Genomic DNA, 16,021 nt, shown 5'->3' with positions numbered 1-16,021 from the left:
TTTGGGGTGCTGCCAGTTGACATGGGTTCCTTCCCCAGCCCAGCAGAAGGAAGGCAGGAGACTGACCCCTGGGGGCTGCTGTAAATTATGCCAATTAATTCTGTCCTGGATGTCTGGGTGTGGTGGGTGTGGTGGGTGTGGTGGGTGTGGGGCAGCCCTGGGATGAGGCCTCATTTTTCATGCTCAGAGGCAGATGTCTTTTGCAGAAGGGAGGGAGTGGGCAGGAGAGGGTGGCTTAGAGCTGTGGTCGGTCTGGGTTCTGCACAGTCCTGGGCCCACCTGGGGACACCTGCAGCCTCCTTTAGCCCCCCACGTCACCCTTCCTTGTAGGGCAGGCTCACTTCCACACCTCTCACTCACAGCAGGGCAGGGGAGTTGTTCCCACTGTAAAGGTGCAGAAAACTGAGGCCCAGGAGGAGGCGTGATGAGCCGCAGAGTCTAGCTGGGACCTGGGACAGCAGCTGTGACATCACCCATACCCTCCCAACCCCGCACTCCTGCCTCTGCCTCCTGGGTCCGGGTCTGTCTAGCCCTTACTTCTTCCTCAGCTCCTGTCCCTCCGCCTGAGCCCCCCCCCCCCACTTTCCACGGGTCCCCCCTCACTGTGTGTTCCTTCCTTTTTTGCAGCCCTGCGGCCTCTGAAACACTCTGAAAGCAAAGAAGGTAAAGACACGTGGTGCTCACGATTGTGTATCTGTGTCTGTGCACCTGTGTGCTCACGACTGTGTGTATCTGGGGAGGGTTGTTGGCGGTGGGGTGCCCTGAGGCTCCCTCCCAGGAAAGCAGCCTAGACTTTCTGCTGGGCAGATGGCAGAAGGCTGAGAAACCAAGGTCCCAGCTGCTCTGATAGGATGCAGAGATGACAGAGGCTTAACCCGGACAGGACGTTAGGTGATCTTAAGGCTATTGATGTCCTGGAACCAGCTTCCATTTACCTGGTTTCTGCCTCCTTCTACTCAAAGCTCCCATCCCCGGGCCCAGGGTGGCGGCGTCAGCTCCCACAGCCCCTCTAGAAGTAAGGGGGAAAGAGGAGAGGGAGGGGACATTCCTTTCTAGAGCTTGACTATAAACAGCGCTGGTCACTCCTGTTTATATCCGTTAGTCGGAACCCAGTCACATGACCCCTAACTCAAGTGAGGCTCGGAAATGTGGGTTCAGCTGGGCAGCCACGTTCCTGGCACACAGTAGGCGGTTAATAAATGGTAGCAATCATTAGTATTCAGATTATTGTAACATCAGCAGTTACTTTAGGAAGTAAACATCTGTGTGTATTTTGAACAAAATATTCCTTGATGCACACTTGTCACTAAATATGAGTGGCTTCCACTTAGAAAATCAAAGGTTTTGGAACCTTAAATCTTTTGCAGGTTGCCTTGGTGTCCCTCTTAGGAAATACACTTTCACCAAATTCCTGGAGGCTCACCCCTGCATTTAGCTTTTCTCTGGGGAGAAGGGGAGGAAGGACATAGGCCCTGTGTTCAGGAAACTTCCGGAGACCGGGGTCCGTGGGGCCCTCGGGAACCTGCATAGAATTCATGATAAAAGCTGGGTGATAGACTCTCATGAAAGGCAGCATCACGCAGGAGAAAGACCCCCCCAGGTTGGGAGGGGAGACCGCGCTTTTGGTCTCTGCCCGGGACCTTCCAGGGGGAGTTTCCTGTCTGGGGAATGGGGTGAAATCCTGCCACACCTCCCGCACGAGGTGCCCCGTTCGCCAGTGCTCTGTGAAGCAGGTCCCAAGTGCTGCAGAGTGCTCGTGGCAGGAGTGGAGGCCTGCGTGGGGGTCTGCAGGGTTGGAGATAAGTTATCCGTCTCCCTGTTGTTCTGAACCAAATGAGGCATAGAAGGGTCGAGCCGATGGAGATCAGAACGTCAGTGTGGTTTCTGACGTTTTGCTGGAGAGTGTGGCCTGGGTGTGCGGAGCCGTGGGCTTCCTGGTCCTGCCCCGCAGGGTGGCAGCCTGGAGCCCCTGTCTCTGGCCAGGCTGGACAGGCACAGAGGCAGCCCCAGAAGGGAGAGCTGCTCTCCTGGGGACAGACAGAGCCTAAAGGATGGGAGAGGGAGGGGGAGGGTCACACATGCCCCCGTCCTTCTTCTAAATTCTCCATTCAGGTCAGGGAGCAGAGCAAGGCCAGAGGTGTGAGTCCATGGGGTACTGGGCCATGTGGAGACCAGATGCCAGAGGGAAGGAGGCTCCGTAGGCTCCCTACAGCGCTTCTCTTGGAGGAATCAGCGTGGGAAGGGGTCGTTGGAAAGGGTTTCCAGCTAGTGGAGGGAAGTGGGCCAGGTCAGGGAAGATGGGTCAAGGGACAGACGAGGCAGGGAGTGGGGTTGGGAGGGGAAAAGCGTGCCAGGTGGAGGGAAGTGTGCAGGGTGGGTGGACCCATGGGGATCCAGAAGAGGCCGGTGAGGACTGTGCTCTCCCCCAGGCACCTTCCTGGTCTGTCTTACGCCAGGTTCTGGAACATTCCCAAGAGTCGAATTCCTGCACTTAATGCTTTCTCCCCCTTTATCTCCCTTCCCATCATGGAATGCAGATGATGGACCAGAAATAGCCTGACCACAAGGACCAGGGAGCTGCCGCCCCTGCCCCGGGGCTCCCACCTCTGGCTGCACTGGGGCCTCAGTGTGAGCCCTGGGCTGGGGGCTTCCCTGCCCCCACAGATGGCTCCCACTCTGGCGGGTCTACTCATTCTGCAAAGGACACGATACACAGAACCACCCCGCCACCTTATTTCTCCGATGAACACGACACACAAACCATCCTGCTGCCTTATTTCTTATGGACACAATACACGGACCTCCCTGCAACCTTATTTCTCCGATGCACAAGCAACACGGACCATCTGGCTGCCTTTTTTCTCCGAAGCCGTGATCCAGTCACCCCTCACCTTGTTTCTCTGATGGCCCTGACAGTTATCACTTCTCAGCCTCTTCTCCCACCTGCCTGTGATTCTGTCTCCTCAGACAGAGCGGCTGCAGCCTGAGCACCTCCTTGCGTCTAGAGGCGCCTTCTCCCTCCCCAGCTAAGTGAAGACAGGGCCCCTCCCCCAGGCACGGGAGACAGCAGGTGCACGTGCTGGAACACGTGAGGACCACCCCTGCCCCGGCTGCGCCCTGGGAGCCCTGCCTTCTGCCCGCCCTCCCCACGGGAAGCACGTGCTGGTCACACGGGGTCTCGGCAGGCACGGCCCCCCTGGGGGGCAGCTTCTGTCCCTCTGTTTTTCCTGCCTTTCCTTTCGTTTATCCATTCAAGTAATGTTCACTGAGCACCCATGGGCTGTCAGCTCTGTGTTAGGTGCTGGGGACCCGACAGGACAAGACAGGCCCTTCCCTTAAGGAGCTTGCCCTTCAGCTGGGAAACCCGTGAGGAAAGAGTGGTCCATGAGGGGGCTCCTGCCTGCTCCCTAGTGTACCTCTCTTCTGTGCCCACAATTCCCTGGATACCTCACCCCCACCCCATCCCTAATCCTTACCCCGAGCAGAGGGTGGGGGCAGAAACCTGGAGAGAGGGACGGAGCCTCTCCCACAACTGGAGAATCTGATGGTTTCCAAAGTATCTTTCCAGGCAGGAGCAGGCAGCCAGGCCCAGCAGGGCCCCGGGAGCCTCGAGCCACAGCATGGGGGAAGCCTGGGAGCAGGGACCCCCATCATGGTGCTATTCTGGGGCTGGGCCCACACTTCCTGGCTTGTCTCTGGCTGACCTCTGGCCCCCAGGGGAGTAACCTTCTGATGTTCTGACGTCCTCCCGCTGACATCTCTCCCTTCTCCAGGAATGGAAGACATGGGGCTTTCTAATTTAAATGTGAGACTCTGAGGAATTTTGTTAACTGGGGGGGTGTATTGGGGGGAAAATAAATGCCTTTGTAGAAAGCTTTTTCTCTGCAAAATGTGTGGAAGCAGGATGGGTGGCGGGACTCTGCAGAAAGGTTCCCTCCCGGACATTTGAGGCTGGAGTCGGGACACCTGGGTCTCCTTACTCTCCCCGTCCTTAAGTCACCGGGTCTGCACGGCCCCCTCCCTGGTCTCCATTTCCCCCTTGGTAAAGTGAGGTTGGCCTCCAGGAAGCCAAGCCCCTTGGTCACTGTATGGGGCTCCACCCACTCCTACAAGTGTCATCTGATATCTTTGTCTCAGAAGAGTCAGACCCTAGGCCTGTTCAAGTCCTCCCTGATGCCCCCACTTCACAGATGCAGAAGCTGAGGCCCAGTAAGAAGCTGACCCAGGAAGGGAGCTCTGCTGGCTGTTCCTGGCTGACCTAGTGGGATGGGCACCAGGTCCTGCCCTGTGACCCTGAGCAGGGCATTTAGCTTCTCTGGGCCTTAGTTTTCTTACATGAAAAATGGGCCTGAGGTTCTCACCACTTTCTAGCTCCAAAGACCGAGAGGAGGGGGTGAACGTGGTAGCAGACAGTTTCGGGGGTTCAGGGACGAGGGAGCCTGCAGCGCACACTGCTGTCATTTGCCCCTGGGTGCCAGGGTCTCAGCACCATCTGCCAGTCAGTCCTGGGGCGGCCAGAGGAGCGGGGCCGGGGGTCAGGACACTTGACTTCTGTTCCCAGACCTGCTACTCACTTGTGACAAGCCCTTCATCCCTCTGAACCTTAATTTCCTGATCTATTAAGTAGGGGTGACGAGTCCCCTTCTGAAAAGTATGTGGCATTCTTTACAAACTGGGCTGCTTGTTGTAAAGTCAGTGTGGCTGGTCCCCTTGCTTGAAGTCCCACCACTGGTGCTCTGGGTGGGTTTTAGAGTCGAAAGCCTTGGGTTGAGGCTCTGCCTTTGCCCCTTATCTCCCCCTGTGTTCTCACCTCCCCAGGCTTCAACCCCGCCTGTAAGGTGGGGACAATACAAGTTCTTGTTTTATAGGATAGTGTGGGGACTGGACAACAGGAAGAAGACACTGTGAACTGTGAAGTGCTGGGGTGCACGCTGATGGCGTCTCTCCCCCTCCCTGCGGTCGGGTGGCATGCTCCTGCTCCCTCGCTCCTGCTCCCTCGGTGGTTTTGTGGGTGGAGCACAGCTGTCTGAACCTCAGTTTGCCCGTCTGTAAAGCAGGCACGGTGACCAGGGCTTTTTCCTTCTGAGAGGGCTGGGACGAGGCTCAGACAGGACGCTGTACCAGGTGCTCCAGGGGGGTGCCCAACAGGTGTGGGGCCTTCCTGGGGGCTGAAGGGTGAGGAAGGTGGCCACTCAGTCCCCCAGTCACTGGTGCCCCAGAGAGCAGTATTTTTAGCTGCCCTTCCTGGGCAAAGCTCCAACTCCTTCATTTTAGTGGAGAAATAATTCCTACCGGGTGACAAGCGGTAGCCTGCAGGTGTCACATCCATATTAAAGAGGGGACAGAGCAAGGGTTCGTTTTCCTGGCTCGAGGTGTGACCGGAATTCACCTCCAGGACCATTTGTAACCAAGGCCATGGAGACCAGCTAGTGGCTCTGGCTACTTAGAAGGAGGAGGCAGGTTGAGGGGTGCAAACGGAGCAGCTGGGGGGCCTGAGTCAGCCTGCCTTCTCCCCCGGCTCGCTTCCTCTTCTAGCACGCGCTCTTCTGCTCACAGGCATGAGGGGCGCCTTCCGTGGGGTCTGTGCGGGGAGAGGCACCTGACCTCGCCCATCCCTGGAGGCGCCTGCCAAGCAGGATGCTGGTACGCGTGGGCCCATGAGCAGACACCCCGGCAGAATCTGAGCTGGGCAACATCCAAAGCTCTTGTTGCAAAGCCCAAGCCTTACACTGAGACGTGAAGCCAAAGTTTGCCCCAAGGATCCCCAAACCCAGGCCTCCACGTGCAAGGCACCCACCGAGAAGCAGGACCAGAGGCTGCTGTGAATGAGCGGCGGGAATGTGGGGGGCGTAGGGGGCAGCAGTCTTCACCTCCAGCCCCCCGCCCCTACTCGGAGGGGAAGCAACACGAAGGAAGGGTTCGCAATCCTTTGAGACTTTCCCCCAGGCTCACACATCGATAAAAATGAAATTGTACATACTGTCCTGCAACTTTTTTTCTGTTTTCTTTACCATTTTCTTAAGTCAGTTCTTTTTCTTTACCTTCTATATTGAGGTGTAGCATACATCTGGGGTGGAAACGATGCTGGCCCTTAGTGTATGGCTCCGTGGATTTACCCACGTAAGCATCACCCGGGGATCCCCCTGGCACGCTCTGAGGCCGCTCTGAAGTTCACGAAAACCCCCACTCCTGGGCTCTGTGTGCCTGGAGCCATTGCTGGACCCTTTGCACACCTGCATTTCTGCAGGATAAAAATGTCTCCTGTTGTGTGTTTACCCTGGCCGGACTCCTCACCCCAGAAGACAGCCCGGCTCACAATACCCTCGGTGGACAGGACTCACACTCTGCCCTTCCCAAAGTAAAACCTACTTTACAAAGTAAAACCTAATCAAAGTAAAACCTACTGTTCAGAGAGTCCCCGACAGATCTTACAACCAATCAGGGACCTGTGCACCAATTCATCATGCAGCCCCCTCTTCCTTGTGTGCAGAGCCCCCTCCCCCCAATAAAAGACCCTGCACGGCCACCCTCGGCGCTCAGTGGCACTCGCGCAGGCACCTCTTCTCTGTGTGGCCCCCTGTTGCCTATAGCAGAGTAACTATTAAACTTCCTTAAACTTTTCTCGGTCTCTGGTGATTCTTTTACCAACCCACGTCACCGGCCCATTACTGCGTTGTGAACACAGCGTCACGCAGTTCAAGACACAGAGCACTTGCAGATCCCAGGAAGCTCCCTCCTGCCCTCCCCAGGCCACAGCCCCACCGTGGACACTGCTCTGGCTGCTGGCACCATGATTTGTTTTGCTTGTTCCTGAATGTCATATAAATGGAGTCCTGCCGTATAAACTTTTCTGGGTCTAGCTTCTTCCAGAGACCTCCCTCATTCTTTTTAAATGGCTACATAGTATTTCATAGCGCTGCTGCTCTAGAATATATTTTGCCAGTTTCTATAGTTTGGATACAAATAACGCAGCCTTGTGCTCTGGAGTCCACAGTATGGAGCCCAGAAGTGGGATCACAGGGTCACAGGCCTGCACGTTGTAAACATTGGTAGAGCTTCCACGTGTTAGGGCTGCCTTTTTTTAGCCAGTACCTGTGGCAGTAAGAATGTGCGAGCAAAGAACACATAGGGCCACTAGCAAAACGGACCCAGGGCAGCAGTCGTGCTGGGAATCCCGCCCCAGCCGGGCTCTCGGGGACCTCAGCAGCGGAGCCCGACTCAGCAGAAGGCGAGGCCTGTGGCCATCTCTTCCTCCCCCACCTCCTCTGCACTGCCTTCCCCTTCACCACCTACCTTGTGGCAGCCGCTGCCTCAGCTCGCCAGGCCAGGACCTGACGGTCTTCATGTTTCCGGGACCCCAGTCCTGGAGTGGACTAGGCCTGCCTCTTCCTGGGCTGGGGAGAGCAGCCGTGTAAGCGTGGGCTGAGCCCTGCTTCTGACCACACCTGACCGCAATGAATGGGGCGCCCAGGACATTCATTAGCATCTCATTGGCTGCAGGTGCCTGAGGGCAAGTTAAATGTCCTGCACTTGTGTCTGAGGGTGTTTATGACCTGCCGTTTGGCTCCACCAGCTCCAGGTAATTATGGTGACACTGTTGCACCACTAATGAGGTGGTGCTTGTTAGAGCACAGGAAACACGGGTCTCCTGGGGTAGACCCAGACCAGCCCTAGACACAGAGGGTCTGTGACCTTTGTCCCCAGCCTTTCCCCAGCACCTGAACCGCAAAATAACCCCTTCCCCTCAACTTCCCTCACCTGACATGGTTTCTTCAGCCCCATCACCCTCCTTGGACATGTTTCCTCTTTGTCCCTTTCAGACTGAGGCCCTGGCATGGATCGAAATGTTTTAGGTCATCATAGGCCAGTCTCTCACCTCCTTGGTCCTGAGCACTATGCTCCTAGTGATACAGCCCCGGGTCCCCTTAGTCCAGTGGTTCTAAACCCTGGCTGCACCCGAGAATCACTTGGATTTTTAACAATACTGATGTCTGGGCACCATCTCCAGAAGTTCTGATGCAGGTGATTGGGATCATTGCTAAATATTTGATGTGCATACCCCAGGGGCTCCAGCCTGGCTTACAAGTTAATGCAAAATAGAATTCAGAGGAACAACCCTGAGCAGGGGCTTTTGAGACCAGGCACCTGAGACAAGCCAACTGTTTTAATTGTCACTGAATCAGACCAAGGGGTGTTTGTTTTCCGACTAAAGGAAGCACAGAAAATACAAGGACAAGGAAGGTTAAGGGAAGTGATCCTGTTTCGTGTGGAGAAAAGGGGGCCCTGTTCCCTGTGTTGTGGGGCCCAGAGGGGAGCAGGAACCCTGAGTTCCTGCCCTCGGTCAAGTCAGACCAAGCACCTGGGCTCTGGGGAAGTGAGAAAAGATGGGGGGCACCAGCAGTGATGGCTCAGCCCCCTTCAGCCTGAGTACTGGAAATAGGGGGCTCTTCCCTCTTCCTCCCACTGGCTCCCCTTCTCCCTCTGTCTCCCTCCCTCATCACCCCCAGGCTTCCAGATGTGCAGTGCCACACGGCTGGTTCCGGCTCCCTCCCTCCAGCACAGTGTTCTCTGCAAAGGGAAGGACCATCTGTCCTGCTCCTTGCAGCCCATCAGTCTGTGCGCGTGTGCCAGGCTCAAGGAAGTAGCCTTCATGCCCTTTCTAATTTCTTCCATCCCTGCCTCAAATTTGCTTCTGCCCCCGGATATCCTGCGGCCTCCAGTGCTCTGTAGACATGCCGTATCCAGAATCACCTGAGCATAGCATCTCTTTTCTACCACTTCCTTCCTGCCGCCCTCCTGCGGGGTCTCTGGCCTCTAGTCCTTCCTCAGTCTCAAAACTTACCTATCTGGAGTCCACCTGTCTAGTCCCATAATTCACAGACTGTTGGGCTCCCCGAGTCCTGGTCTGCACCCTGTTCACTCCCTTCCTGCCTCTTATGTTTCAATATCCTCTCTAAACAGTTCCTACAGAATGTGACCCCTACTCTCCGAGCGTTGGGAGTAAGGACCAACGTGTGTCTCTTCCAGCCACTGAACTGTTTTGCTTTATTTGCCAGGAGAATTTAGTGTAATCTGCTGCTGATGAATGAGCACATTCCTTCTTGTTCCTATAGCTTTCATAATTGCCCTGAAGTCCCTGTGCTCACTGTGGCTGCTTCAGCAAACATTCTGAGAACCCGAAGCTGGCCAGGTGGCAGGGGGAGCTCGGCCTCCTTGGCTGATGATGCCGAGGTCCTTGGTGACCTGGGAGGCAGGGCCAGGCTGCTGATCTCCTTGGCATCTACCCGGGCTGCCCTTCAGAGTGTCCGCCCACCCGCTGCAGCCAGGAGGATCTGGGTCAGCCCCAGACTGTGCTGGCAACCAGGGCCTCCAGACCTGGGGCATTTGTGGAGCTGGCTCTGCCATGCTGGGAGAGGGGTGCAGTTTGCTCTGTCTGGAGGGTGAGCGATGAGGGAGAAGGGGACAGAGATGACTGACGGAGTGGCAGAAGTTGCACGGACCACGTTCTATCCTGTTTCTAAGCTTTGTTCAAGCTCTCCTCCCAGCGGGTCTGCCCTCTGTCTTCTGTGCCTGTGCGGATCCTACACACTCCCTCCCGTGCGGCCCTCTGGGTTCACCTCCGTGTTTCACAGCCGTAAGAAAGCACCGGCTCCTTCACTGGTCTCTGGAAATTCATCTCTTCTCCCCAGATCAGGTCTCGATTTCCCCCACCCAGCCCAGGGCACAGAGCAGCCCCTCACCTCTGGAACACTGCAGGCAGGGAAGTATTCAAACCACCTTAGTCCAGTGTCTGAATGGGATTCAGACTGAGGCTGAAGTTTGCTTCTGCACTATCCCTGAAAAAAAGGATTTTCCAGCAAATGAAGAATGTAAATGAGGCTGTCAAAGGGTGCTTAACCTAGTTAAAGGAATAATCTATTTTAAAAATCTCTTAGAAGCCCCTATTTACCCAGAAACAATTGATATGGTAATTGCAAGGCACTCTCTCTTTTTATTTACCAGAGAAGATTCCCTAGGCTCCATTAGCCCACTCCCACGCTCTGGGTGGGGGACGCTACCTGCTAACCCTTGGCGTGCTGGGTACTCTGTGCCCTTGCAGGTTGTGTCTGTAAAATGGGGGCAAGAGTAGCACCCCCTTCCCTGGGTGACTGAGATGGAGAGAGATCGCCCAGAGGACAGAGGCCTCATGGGGCCCCCTCACCTGCACTGTGCAGTGTGAACGGATGGGCCTCAACAGATGGCCTCAGGCTCAGGCCATACAAAGGAGAGAGATTTGACCTGAGACAAACAGAGAGGGGACAGGCAGGCAGTCAGAGGGTGGGTGGCGGGGGTGAGGGGGGTGGTAGAGGACAGAGGTGGGTGGGGAGGGCTGCTCACCGCTCAGCTGAAGACAGCAGTAGAAGGAGCTCCAGGCGTGAAGGGGAGGCAGCCATGGCCCCCTGGGTACCAGCACTGCAGATCAATGTAATCCCTTGGCCTGCAGATTGATTTGCTTTCTCGGGGTTTAATTGGCTTGTTGGCTTTGGCTTGGGGAAGAGAAAGAGGCTCTTTCCCAAGGAGAAGAGCTGTGTCAGAGGCAGCCATGGCACCTCCATCCCTGCCCCACCCCCACAGAGGGAAGCTGGGGCAGGAGACACCATTCTTACCCCCTCCCCAGGCCACAAGCTGGGCTCTCCCTGCCCACTGGAGTGGGGCAAGGCGAGGCTGAGAGGCCTGGGCTGAGGGGCTCCTGGGATGGTTGTCTGGCCCCGTGCACCTGCTCGGGCTCTGCTGCAGCCCTGGATGGGTATGTGCATGGGGGGAGGGGAGCAGGTGAGGGAGTGGGGACAGGAGAGAGGAGGAAAGCATCGACAAATCTGGGCACGTCAGCCTGTCCGGGAAGGGACCTCCCAGCTCTTTACCTTGTACCACTGAGTCAGAGAAGGGGAGCAACTGCCCAGCGGCTGGGAGCTGTGCTCGGAGGAGAGCCCCCGAGGCTCCTGCCCCAGCTCAGCACTGGGTCCATAAGACTCTGTTATATCGCCCTCTGGGGTTCAATCCAAGGACAGGAACATGGCCTTGGAGCAGCCACCTCCTGCAAGGGGGGGGGGGCAGCCCAACAAAGTGGGCTTCTCCTCTTTGCAGCCCCCAAAGGGCCAGGGCCCCCGAGGGAGACGTTGCGCTGGTGGTGGCGGCAGTGGCGGCTGAGGCCTCACAGGACATGTCTCCTCACAGCCTCAGCAGCCTCCTCTCTGCTCCTGTGGTTTTCCTAATAAACACTTTTAAAATATTTATGAAGGCAACTTCAATGAAGCAACACAACATTGCTTTAAAGTGAATTTCTTCTCCTAATAGGTAGCTTTGGCATGAGCTCTGAGTGCCAAGCTCCTAAGGGCAGGCCCATCAGGGTGAAGCCCCAGGGTTGAGCACTTGGGGTTCTCCCTGAATGAGCTAAGCAGGAAGGGGGTCCCCTTCCTTCCTCAGGGGGCCAGGCCTGGTGGCAGGTGAGGAGGCAGGGTGGTTTGACAAGGCTCAGGGACTGTACTCTGGGGGAAGGGGTTGATGAGCCTGGCTGAGGCCCTGGGAGAACTGACAGGGGAGGAGCCTGAAAATTAGAAGCGTCTCTGGAACCAGAACCATGGACAGCACCTCCAAGCTGTGCCCCCGGGGATCTGGGATGCCCAGGGGCTGGGGCCTAGGACTGCTGGGTCCGGGCCCCACTTTGTTGATAGGAAGAGCTGTGCTCTAGAAGGAAGTGATGGGTGCCATGGGTTGATAGGGAGGGGCCTGGGGGGCCCTGACCCCTGAACTCAGGTGCTCCCCAGCAGCCCTGGGAGGAAAGGCTCTGACAGCAATACCTTGTGTACATATGTTGGGGTGGCACTTGGGATCTGCAGCTGGCCCCAGATTTGTGTCTGGCCTTTGAAAGTCCAAGGAGTCCCCTCCTGCCCTCCTCCTTGCATGGACCCCCATGCCGCCCTCTCCTGTCAGTTAGGATGTCACCTGGCCCAACCTCCTCCTGGTGCAGACAGTGGGGAAATGAATGCTCCTCCCCACGCCTCCGCCCCTCCCCAGGCTGGCAGGAAAACCCCTGTCTGTATCTGTCCGGAATGCAGATGGAGAGAGGCCTTGACAGAGAAATCTGGGGAGGAAGGTTCTATCCTCACCCGGCTTATCCCCAGAAAAGTCTCTTTCTAACAAGAACTGTTTTCATCACCATCGCCTAAAGCCTGGAGCTGCTCTAATTACGTGTCAGGCTGGGATCTGACAGGAAGCATTTTAATTATTAATTTGAAGTGTGCCGAGCGTCGAGATGGAGGAGGGCTGCTTCCCTAAGCTTGCTCATGCCCAGCCCTGTCTGCTGGGGCCTCATTAGTGACACCCCAGGCCTCCCAGGCCTCCCTCCTCAGCCGGAGCCTCCTTCCTGCCACGGTGCAGGATCTGCATCTCCCACTCCTCTGCCCTGCCTAACCTCCTACTTTGCACGGTGCTTTCTTGTTTTCCTTATTTCCCTAAGATCTTTGGCACAGAGTCTGCTATTCCCACTGTACAGATGGAGGAGACTGAGGCTCAGGAAGGGCAGGGAGTCTGCCTGATGTCACGACATGCAACAGCCACACGCAGGGCAGAACCTCTGAGCTTTCCAGTTTGGGCCTGTTGGTTCTTGCTGGCCAGGGAGGCGGGGATGTCTTCTGCAGGGCTATCTCCCCTACTGTCCCATCTTCATATGCACGTCCTCTAAGGGGTACGCAGAGTTCCCTTTGATTTGTTGCATGCAGCTGAAGGGACAGGTTCCTTGCTCCATGTACACCCAGGCACGGGCATGCCCTTCTGGGTTCTGGGGTCAGACTGCTTGTCCCATCCCAGGTGAACTGGAGTCACGGCCTGGTCGTAGACTGAGGACATCATTTGGCCTGTTTCCTTTTTTGCCTCCATCCAAGGAAGATTCAGCCTCTGCTCATTGGTTGTTTTCTAGATTTGACCCTTCACATCCTCCTGTGGATCAGGGCCTGCCCCTTCCATCACACACCATTGTTTCTGCATTTCTGCATTCAGAGCCATGAAGTCCCAGACTGGTCAGCAGCTCTGGAGCAGAAGAATGTACTGTTTCACATCTGTTCAGCTGCTGACTTTCTTCTGTATCTGAAAATTCCTTCTGCTTTCCCTCTGAGCCCTGGGGGTTTTGCGAGGTTGAGGTGGCACTCCTATCCCAGGCTCCCCTTCTCGTGTTGCTAGCTGCCCAGGCAGCCAGGCCCCACCCTGGCTGATCCCCACCTTCCTAGGCCATGCCTGTCTCTGTCCACCCCCAAGGCTTAATGCTCAGACGGTTGCTTTCAGCTGATGGCCTCTGGTTCAGTTCTTTATGTAGCCTTCCTTTATGTTTGATCCTGTGCTGTAGTTGCACGGAGAGGTCATGATCCACCAGGGAGATTTGATCTAGGAGGAGCTGTGGGGTCCAGAGTTGGGAGCAAGAAACCTTGGAGGAATTGGGGAAGGCTTCCCAAATATGTGACATTTGAACTGAGACGTGGAGGATGATTGGTATTTCAGTCATGGTTGTGTGTAGGAAACAGAAGCTACTGGATTCTAAGCAGAAAGGGGTTGCATGCAGGGTGTTTGCAAAATTGTTGGAAGGGCTGAAGGAGCAGGCTTGGGGCTGGGTCTCCAGGAATGACTCCCAGAATAGTCCAGAAGGGACCAGCCAGGAGGCGGCTACCTTGGCCACAGTGAGAGGCACTGTGGGACGCTGGAGCAATCCCCTCGCCCGGCAATGCCCACGTCCTCATTTCTGGAACCTGTGAATATTACCTTATAATGGTAAAGGACACTTTGCAGATGTGATTAAGAGTCTTGATCTCACCAAAGTGGGTACAGAGGGAATATATATCAACATAACAAAGCCATTTACAACAGACCCACAGCCAACATAACACTCGGTGTGAAAAGCTGAATCCTACTAAATTCAGGAACAAGACAAAGATGCTCATTCTCACCGCTTCCACTCAACATAGTATTGGAAGTCATTTTATGGAATCTTATGTCATTATACATATATACACAGACACAATGGATATATATATATATAATGGAATCTTACTCAGCCATAAAGAAGAACAAACTATTGCATTTGCAGCAACATGGTTGGATCTAGAGAATATTATATTTAGTGAAGTAAGTCAGAGAAAGACAAATACTATATGGTATCACTTACATGTGGGATCTAAAAGTAACACAAATGAATCTATATACAAAACAGAAGCAGACCCACAGGTGTAGAAAACAAACTTGTGGTTGCCAAAGTGGGGAGAGGGAGGGGAAGAGGGAGAAACAAGTGAGGAGTATGGGATTAACAAACCACTATACATAGAGTAGGTAAGCAACAAAAATGGGCTGTATAGTACAGGGAACCTTATTCAATATCTTATAATGAGTTATAGTAGAATGTAATCTGAAGGACAAACCTGAATCGCTTTGCTGTACACCTAAAACTAACACAATGTAACAAATCAACTATACTTCAATGAAAAAAAAGAATCTTGAGATGGGTAGAGTGCCCTGGATTATCCAGGTGGGCTCAATATAACCACAAGGGAGGTTAGATAGGAGGGAGGCAGGAAAGGAGAGCCAGGGAAAAAAGAAAGAAACAGGGTGACAGAAGCAGGATCTGGCTTGAGGATGGAGGAAGGGGCCACGAACCAAGGAGTGCAAGCAACATCAAGCAGCGAGAAAAGCCGGGGAAACGATTCTCCCCTAGAGCCTCCAGTGGGACACGGGACTGCCCACCTTGGTTTTAGTCCAATGAGATTGATTTTGGACTTCTGACCTCCAGAGTTAAGAGAATCAGTTCGTGTTGTTTTAAGCCTGTGAGTTTGTGGCACTCGATTACGGCAGCAAAGAAACACGGGGTGTAGGGAGGAATTCCTGGAGGCACTGGGTTCAGGACCTCGCTGCTGTGGCCGGGCCGGGAGGCAGGGGTCATGCTGCTGCCTGCCAGCACCCGTGAGTCTGAAGACTCAACCCTGCAATGTGGCTGCATTTCCACAACCAGGCTTGCAGGCCCAGAGCAGCCAAAGATGGCCTCCAAATTTGCGGCCCGGGTCTCGCCAAAGTGCCTCGCGTTGCTGGAACTGAGCTCATCCTCAGCGGTAAGGGGCCTAGTAAGTGTCATTTTTAGCTTTCCAATCACAGCAATCCAGGAGGGCCACCAGGAGAGGGGTAAGAATGGGATGCCCAGTGTTCATCAGACATAAACACAACAGGGAATAACGGAGTGATTAAAATGAGTATTAAGTGTTATACCCTGTCTGTGGTTTTAGCCCCAAACCCTGAAAACCTGACCCCGGCCCATGCCTGGGTGCTGTAACTGTCCTCTGTGCTCAGATGAGGCTAAGCTACTTGCCCCAAGTCCCACAGTCAGCAAGTGATAAATCAGGGATCAAACCCGGCTTTGCTCAGCGCTAGAGCTGGAGCTTCAGGGCCCTGCACAGTCCTGAGGGGAAGCAGAGTCAGTCCCGGGAGGGGAAGTGGCCTTGGGAACAGAGAGGCCAGAGGGCAGCAGCCACTTCAGGGACTGCGAGCAGCTCACCTGCCTTGAATGAAAGCTGCGTGGATGGGAGTGGCCAGGAAGGCAGAGAACCAGCAGAGACCAAGCTAGGAGGGTCTTAAGTGTGATCCTAAAGGCCACGAGGAACCGCTGAAGTTTTTTTTTTTTTTCTTTTTTTCATGGGAGGTTTTAAAACAGGAGCGGGACACGTTGTTTTGCATTTTTGTATGTGAAGGATGGTTTACACTGGAGATCGGGGCGCTGAGTCAAGGAGAGCAGGCTGAGCCCCTCCCTTGCCCTGACTGTGTCCCCTCCTTGGCCTCTCCCTGAGCCCTAATTCCTAATGTAGACTGAACCTGCCCCGCAGCTGAGCCCCTACCTCATCCAGCCATCCTAGGGGTGCCACTGCTGACAGGGGCGATCCGGTGAGAGAGTGATTCACTCCACACAGCCGTTCGCCATTGTTCTGTCCGCAGCCCAGAGCTCACACCTTAAAAA

At 55.0% G+C, this 16,021-nt stretch overlaps 1 protein-coding gene across 2 annotated transcripts in view; it reads left to right on the top strand.

Moving 5' to 3' along the window:
- CD276 (CD276 molecule) overlaps positions 1-6,620 on the top strand; it is a 32,703-nt gene extending 26,083 nt beyond the window's left edge. For both annotated transcript variants that reach the window (XM_074354229.1, XM_074354230.1), the window contains 2 exons: positions 628-663; positions 2,538-6,620. In XM_074354229.1, the coding sequence (XP_074210330.1) occupies positions 628-663; positions 2,538-2,560 (59 nt within the window). In that variant the 3' untranslated portion in view covers positions 2,561-6,620. The remainder of the gene's footprint in view (positions 1-627; positions 664-2,537) is intronic.
- Positions 6,621-16,021: the final 9,401 nt, after the last annotated feature.

Source organism: Camelus bactrianus, chromosome 27, assembly GCF_048773025.1.
Source record: "Camelus bactrianus isolate YW-2024 breed Bactrian camel chromosome 27, ASM4877302v1, whole genome shotgun sequence".
Classification (NCBI taxonomy): Eukaryota; Metazoa; Chordata; class Mammalia; order Artiodactyla; family Camelidae; genus Camelus; species Camelus bactrianus.
Note: the sequence above shows the minus strand (reverse complement) of the source record. Positions and strands in the feature narration are given on the sequence as shown.